The 7,955-nt window shown below is 44.0% G+C and overlaps 1 protein-coding gene across 2 annotated transcripts; it reads left to right on the top strand.

Annotated features, from left to right (window-relative positions):
* Nucleotides 1–1,763: 1,763 nt before the first annotated feature.
* Nucleotides 1,764–4,310, top strand: LOC307027581 (uncharacterized protein). Of its 2 annotated transcripts, XM_079695854.1 has the most exons (3): nucleotides 1,764–1,861; nucleotides 2,531–2,596; nucleotides 2,756–4,310. In XM_079695854.1, the coding sequence occupies exon 3, from the start codon at nucleotides 2,770–2,772 to the stop codon at nucleotides 3,646–3,648; it is 879 nt and encodes a 292-aa protein (XP_079551980.1). In that variant the 5' UTR covers nucleotides 1,764–1,861; nucleotides 2,531–2,596; nucleotides 2,756–2,769; the 3' UTR covers nucleotides 3,649–4,310. The 2 variants fall into 2 exon arrangements, with proteins under 2 accessions (XP_079551980.1, XP_079551979.1); XM_079695853.1 differs by lacking the exon at nucleotides 1,764–1,861 and having other exon boundaries at nucleotides 1,878–2,596.
* The last annotated feature ends 3,645 nt before the right edge of the window (nucleotides 4,311–7,955 follow it).

The raw sequence follows: 7,955 nt of genomic DNA, 5'->3' as shown, positions 1-7,955 counted from the left end.
TTTTACATTTTCTGAGTCTGGAGGAATTCATGGGGAGTTTTCAGGGGAGTGCATTCTCTCTGCCATCTCCTCCCTGTGTGTGCGTTGCTGCATGCAGCAGCTGCGTGTGTGTGTGTAAACTGCCCCTCCCCTTCGCAAGCAGGCGGGGGAGAGAGAGATGTTTCGTCTCGATTTACACATGCTATGACTCCGGGGTTACTTCCATTCGCTTCGTCTTGATCTGTTGATGTTATTTCATGTCTCGTGTGTCCATTGTGACGGTTGGAAAGCCAGGGAAATGTCCCGGAGATATACTGAGAAATCTTTGTAACAGCATTTTCCTGCGATCACAGCTGTTCACAGCTACGAGGCTGGGAACGCTTCCATTCGCTTCGTCTTGATCTGGAGATGTTATTTCATGTCTCATTTGTTCATTTTGATGGAGAAAAGGTTGTACATTTAGTGAATTCAGAGTGTCTAAGATGCACAAGTAGGCATGTTTGAGTACTCAGGTCCAGTGGCTCACTGCGTTAACGCTCGCCCCTGGATGCGGTTGGTCGCGTGTTCGAATCCATGCTGTGGCATACTTTTTTTCATTTTCACCCTTTTTCTATGGATCTCCAAAAAGTCAACTTTGACTTTTTCTGAGTCTGGAGGAATTCAAGGGGAGTTTTCAAGGGACTCTACCCGCCTTATGAGGCACTATTTTCGAATACTTTTTTCCATTTTCACCCTTTTTCTATGGATCTCCAAAAAGTGAACTTTTACATTTTCTGAGTCTGGAGGAATTCATGGGGAGTTTTCAGGGGAGTGCATTCTCTCTGCCATCTCCTCCCTCTGTGTGCGTTGCTGCATTCAGCAGCTGCGTGTGTGTGTGTAAACTGCCCCTCCCCTTCGCAAGCAGGCGGGGGAGAGAGAGATGTTTCGTCTCGATTTACACATGATATGACTCCGGGGGTACTTCCATTGGCTTCGTCTTGATCTGTTGATGTTATTTCATGTCTCGTTTGTCCATTGTGACGGTGGGAAAGCCAGGGAAATGTCCCGGAGATATACTGAGAAATCTTTGTAACAGCATTTTCCTGCGATCACAGCTGTTCACAGCTACGAGGCTGGGACCGCTTCCATTCGCTTCGTCTTGATCTGTAGATGTTATTTAATGTCTCATTTGTTCATTTTTATGGAGAAAAAGTTGTACATTTAGTGAATTCAGAGTTTCTAAGATGCAAAAGTAGGCATGTTTGAGTACTCAGGTCCAGTGGCTCACTGCGTTAATGCTCGCCCCTGGATGCGGTTGGTCGCGTGTTCGAATCCATGCTCTGGCATACTTTTTTTCATTTTCACCCTTTTTCTATGGATCTCCAAAAAGTCAACTTTGACTTTTTCTGAGTCTGGAGGAATTCAAGGGGAGTTTTCAAGGGACTCTACCCGCCTTATGAGGCACTATTTTCGAATACTTTTTTCCATTTTCACCCTTTTTCTATGGATCTCCAAAAAGTGATCTTTTACATTTTCTGAGTCTGGAGGAATTCAAGGGGAGTTTTCAGGGGAGTGCATTCTCTCTGCCATCTCCTCCCTCTGTGTGCGTTGCTGCATGCAGCAGCTGCGTGTGTGTGTGTGTAAACTGCCCCTCCCCAACGCGCGGGCCCCGGGGATTGTTTCATGATTTTTCCATGATCCTGCATAAACGATTTCCCATTCATTCTCTATGGCACCGTTGAATCGTTGCCGATGTAATATATTTTTGGCCGCGAGTGGCGCTGTGGCGCAATTTTGCCAGTGAGACCTGTCTGCTCCTTGCCCCGCTCTCCTTCAGTGAGTGAGTGATTGAGAGACGGGACAGCGACTTTTTCAACTCCTGACATTACGACCAAACTACAAGGTAAGTTATAGTAACATGAATTAAAAGAGAAGCGACATGTAATGTTATGTTATCTGGGCTTTGTCTGACGTGTTTTAGTTTCAATGAAAGCTATAAAGTGGTCCGTGTTTCCTACGTGTATCGTGTCTAACGGCTGCATGCACACAAGGCACTTTAGGATGAATTACATGTTAATGTAAAGTGAATTCAACTTAAGCTGCTTAAAGTTCATGTGGTAGGATTTCTGTGTGAGTTTATTGTGTTTTTGTTGACTTGGTGAGGCGAAATTACCGCAAGTTACTTGGAGCGAAATCCTCCGTGTTTGTGTGCGTTTACATTAATGTATATATAAATTAACGCTAACTACCATGTAAGTTTACCATTAACTCCCTTATTATTTTTCCAATAAACCGGGGTTAGATATACTAACCCATCCCTGTTACAAAACACAGCGTGGGGACAAGTTAACAGCAGTTTACTTTTCATTAATCGGTTCTACAATATTCAGCTGTGCTGTTGGCCAGACGCCATTGGCTGTATCGTTCCAATAGCTTGCATATAAACTCTTATTTCACTACTTCATTTTTTTTAAACTACTTTTCTTTTTGTATTTACTTTTTAATATTTACTTGCACTATATTTCTTTATTTTACTGTTGATAATAATGACATGTTTTAATATTTTCTATAGTGGCTCCTGAGATTTCTGCAGAGGCCAGTCAACCGACACTGCATCCACCAGCTGCACCAACACAAAGTGAGTGATACTAACAATAATAATACATCACATGTTTGAGGCACCTTCAAGTGTTTGAATGTTTCTCATTTGGATGTGTACTTGCTAAAAATCATTTTTCCAAAAAATCACACACAATCGTAATTATTTGCCATGTATTTTTATTTATTGTCTGCCTAGGTCAGCCATTACCCATGCCATCAACGGTCCCCAGCTGTCCTCCTCCTCCTCCTCCTCCTCCTCCTCCTTCCTACAACCAGGATGTCAGTCATTGGAACTGTTCGCCGCAGCAGAGGATCTGGATGAAGATGGAGCTGCAATCCATGGGGCTCTGGCCAGGCCCCGTTCCTGTACGCAACCCTCTAAAGATGGTGTCATTGTGGCGTGGCCCTCCCCAACCAGAGCTGATTGACAGCGTCTATGATTTTCCCTGCGCCAAGTACTTTCAGCTCCATCCCTTTTTCATCTGGAAGCCAGAAAATGACAATTTGATGGGAAGGCTGAGGAACAATTACACTCTGCCGTGTATTGACGGCTGTGCTCAGCCTCAAATTGCCTCTGCTGGTGTTGGTAGGCCTCGTGTGATTGTCGGCACCAACGGACAGTACTACTTGCTCTCTTCAAGGCTCTGCTGCAAAGTCTGCCGGAAGAGGTGGTATGCCGACAACCCATCCTGGCTGGAAAAGCTCCCTAAGAGGTTCACCAACCTGCTGCCAGCAGTACTGACTTACAAGAAAGCCATCTGTAAGTCGGTACTGGATGAGCTCCGGCGCAGCGGCAAGTCACCCACTGATATGGCAAAGCAGATCACAGAGTTGATGCACCTGAAACATGAACGTGCTGACCTGGCGTACCTCCTCAGCTGTAAGAACATCATGGATGGTGAGGAAGGAAAGTACGACCAGAAGACAATTACCCAGTTCCTTCGGCAGGAAACCAAGCCAGCTCCCTTTGGAGAGTATGGGGACTCTGATGGCTGGAACGGGATCTCTGTGTCTTCACACTACCTGACAGACTGCCTCCTGCATGAGTACGAACACCAGCAGGGCGCCGGATGCTTGGATGACATCTGATGCCATTGCTGCTCAGGCTACTTCCGGTGACGTGCTGAATACATGTGCATCAAGGTCCAACTTTAATGCAAACATGCTCATCAAGCTGGACTTACATTTTTTCATTCTCTATTTACTACTGCTTTATTTACTTATATTTACTTTATTTAACAAAATATTATTTACTTTATTTACTTCTACCTCATTTTGTTACTGATATATTATATGTTTTGTACGACATAATCTGCTTTGTTTCTGTTGTTTACAGTAAAGATGTTTTCTTGATTAATATCTACATGTCTCATTCAAAAGTAAATGTATACTACATGGTCCATATCTTAAATATAAATAATACCTTTACATTATTTCATTCTCTATTTACTACTGCTTTATTTACTTTATTTACTTCTACCTTATTTTGTTACTTATATATGATATGTTTTGTATGACAATCTGCTTTGTTTCTGTTGTTTACAATAAATATGTTTTTTGATTCATATCTACATGTCTCATTCATAAGTAAATTATTTATACTACATGGTCCATATCTTAAATATAAATAATACCTTCTGAGTTTTTCTTTTGAAGGTAATAAATACATATAAACACAATAACAGGACATTAGGATTCACAGACTTTGCCCCAACCGGGTGTCGAACCTGATAACAGAAGAAATATCAGCTGGCTAAAACAGTGGTTCAGCACCATCAGTAATGCTGTGATTTTATTGGCTGTCACTCTATACCACCTAAGCACGACTTGCCACGCAGTGAGCCACTGGACCTGAGTACTCAAACATGCCTACTTTTGCATCTTAGAAACTCTGAATTCACTAAATGTACAACTTTTTCTCCATAAAAATGAACAAATGAGACATTAAATAACATCTACAGATCAAGACGAAGCGAATGGAAGCGGTCCCAGCCTCGTAGCTGTGAACAGCTGTGATCGCAGGAAAATGCTGTTACAAAGATTTCTCAGTATATCTCCGGGACATTTCCCTGGCTTTCCCACCGTCACAATGGACAAACGAGACATGAAATAACATCAACAGATCAAGACGAAGCCAATGGAAGTACCCCCGGAGTCATATCATGTGTAAATCGAGACGAAACATCTCTCTCTCCCCCGCCTGCTTGCGAAGGGGAGGGGCAGTTTACACACACACACGCAGCTGCTGAATGCAGCAACGCACACAGAGGGAGGAGATGGCAGAGAGAATGCACTCCCCTGAAAACTCCCCATGAATTCCTCCAGACTCAGAAAATGTAAAAGTTCACTTTTTGGAGATCCATAGAAAAAGGGTGAAAATGGAAAAAAGTATTCGAAAATAGTGCCTCATAAGGCGGGTAGAGTCCCTTGAAAACTCCCCTTGAATTCCTCCAGACTCAGAAAAAGTCAAAGTTGACTTTTTGGAGATCCATAGAAAAAGGGTGAAAATGAAAAAAAGTATGCCACAGCATGGATTCGAACACGCGACCAACCGCATCCAGGGGCGAGCATTAACGCAGTGAGCCACTGGACCTGAGTACTCAAACATGCCTACTTTTGCATCTTAGAAACTCTGAATTCACTAAATGTACAACTTTTTCTCCATCAAAATGAACAAATGAGACATGAAATAACATCTACAGATCAAGACGAAGCGAATGGAAGCGGTCCCAGCCTCGTAGCTGTGAACAGCTGTGATCGCAGGAAAATGCTGTTACAAAGATTTCTCAGTATATCTCCGGGACATTTCCCTGGCTTTCCCACCGTCACAATGGAGAAACGAGACATGAAATAACATCAACAGATCAAGACGAAGCGAATGGAGGTACCCCCGGAGTCATAGCATGTGTAAATCGAGACGAAACATCTCTCTCTCCCCCGCCTGCTTGCGAGGGGGAGGGGCAGTTTACACACACACGCAGCTGCTGCATGCAGCAACACACACACAGGGAGGAGATGGCAGAGAGAACGCACTCCCCTGAAAACTCCCCTTGAATTCCTCCAGACTCAGAAAATGTAAAAGATCACTTTTTGGAGATCCATAGAAAAAGGGTGAAAATGAAAAAAAGTATGCCACAGCATGGACTCGAACACGCGACCAACCGCATCCAGGGGCGAGCGTTAACGCAGTGAGCCACTGGACCTGAGTACTCAAACACGCCTACTTGTGCATCTTAGACACTCTGAATTCACTAAATGTACAACTTTTTCTCCATCAAAATGAACAAATGAGACATTAAATAACATCTACAGATCAAGACGAAGCGATTGGAAGCGGTCCCAGCCTCGTAGCTGTGAACAGCTGTGATCGCAGGAAAATGCTGTTACAAAGATTTCTCAGTATATCTCCGGGACATTTCCCTGGCTTTCCCACCGTCACAATGGACAAACGAGACATGAAATAACATCAACAGATCAAGACGAAGCGAATGGAGGTACCCCCGGAGTCATAGCATGTGTAAATCGAGACGAAACATCTCTCTCTCCCCCGCCTGCTTGCGAGGGGGAGGGGCAGTTTACACACACACGCAGCTGCTGCATGCAGCAACACACACACAGGGAGGAGATGGCAGAGAGAACGCACTCCCCTGAAAACTCCCCTTGAATTCCTCCAGACTCAGAAAATGTAAAAGTTCACTTTTTGGAGATCCATAGAAAAAGGGTGAAAATGGAAAAAAGTATTCGAAAATAGTGCCTCATAAGGCGGGTAGAGTCCTTTGAAAACTCCCCTTGAATTCCTCCAGACTCAGAAAAAGTCAAAGTTGACTTTTTGGAGATCCATAGAAAAAGGGTGAAAATGAAAAAAAGTATGCCACAGCATGGATTCGAATACGCAACCAACCGCATCCAGGGGCGAGCATTAACACAGTGAGCTACTGGACCTGAGTACTCAAACATGCCTACTTGTGCATCTTAGACACTCTGAATTTACTAAATGTACAACTTTTTCTCCATCAAAATGAACAAATGAGACATTAAATAACATCTACAGATCAAGACGAAGCGAATGGAAGCGGTCCCAGCCTCGTAGCTGCGAACAGCTGTGATCGCAGGAAAATGCTGTTACAAAGATTTCTCAGTATATCTCCGGGACATTTCCCTGTCTTTCCCACCGTCACAATGGACAAACGAGACATGAAATAACATCAACAGATCAAGACGAAGCGAATGGAAGTACCCCCGGAGTCATAGCATGTGTAAATCGAGACGAAACATCTCTCTCTCCCCCGCCTGCTTGCGAAGGGGAGGGGCAGTTTACACACACACGCAGCTGCTACATGCAGCAACGCACACAGAGGGAGGAGATGGCAGAGAGAATGCACTCGCCTGAAAACTCCCCTTGAATTCCTCCAGACTCAGAAAATGTAAAAGTTCACTTTTTGGAGATCCATAGAAAAAGGGTGAAAATGGAAAAAAGTATTCGAAAATAGTGCCTCATAAGGCGGGTGGAGTCCCTTGAAAACTCCCCTTGAATTCCTCCAGACTCAGAAAAAGTCAAAGTTGACTTTTTGGAGATCCATAGAAAAAGGGTGAAAATGAAAAAAAGTATGCCACAGCATGGATTCGAACACGCGACCAACCGCATCCAGGGGCGAGCATTAACGCAGTGAGCCACTGGACCTGAGTACTCAAACATGCCTACTTTTGCATCTTAGAAACTCTGAATTCACTAAATGTACAACTTTTTCTCCATCAAAATGAACAAATGAGACATGAAATAACATCTACAGATCAAGACGAAGGGAATGGAAGCGGTCCCAGCCTCGTAGCTGTGAACAGCTGTGATCGCAGGAAAATGCTGTTACAAAGATTTCTCAGTATATCTCCGGGACATTTCCCTGGCTTTCCCACCGTCACAATTGAGAAACGAGACATGAAATAACATCAACAGATCAAGACGAAGCGAATGGAGGTACCCCCGGAGTCATAGCATGTGTAAATCGAGACGAAACATCTCTCTCTCCCCCGCCTGCTTGCGAGGGGGAGGGGCAGTTTACACACACACGCAGCTGCTGCATGCAGCAACACACACACAGGGAGGAGATGGCAGAGAGAACGCACTCCCCTGAAAACTCCCCTTGAATTCCTCCAGACTCAGAAAATGTAAAAGATCACTTTTTGGAGATCCATAGAAAAAGGGTGAAAATGAAAAAAAGAATGCCACAGCATGGACTCGAACACGCGACCAACCGCATCCAGGGGCGAGCGTTAACGCAGTGAGCCACTGGACCTGAGTACTCAAATATGCCTACTTGTGCATCTTAGACACTCTGAATTCACTAAATGTACAACTTTTTATCCATCAAAATGAACAAATGAGACATGAAATAACATCT

The sequence above is a fragment of the Notothenia rossii genome, assembly GCF_949606895.1.
Source record: "Notothenia rossii genome assembly, contig: scaffold_26, whole genome shotgun sequence".
Classification (NCBI taxonomy): domain Eukaryota; kingdom Metazoa; phylum Chordata; class Actinopteri; order Perciformes; family Nototheniidae; genus Notothenia; species Notothenia rossii.
The sequence above is the reverse complement of the archived record's forward strand: the minus strand, read 5'-3'. Positions and strand labels throughout refer to the sequence as shown.

What these genes read in the sequence shown, in the direction of transcription:
- LOC307027581 (XM_079695854.1), top strand. Translation starts at nt 2,770, where the DNA reads ATGCCATCAACGGTCCCCAGCTGTCCTCCTCCTCCTCCTCCTCCTCCT.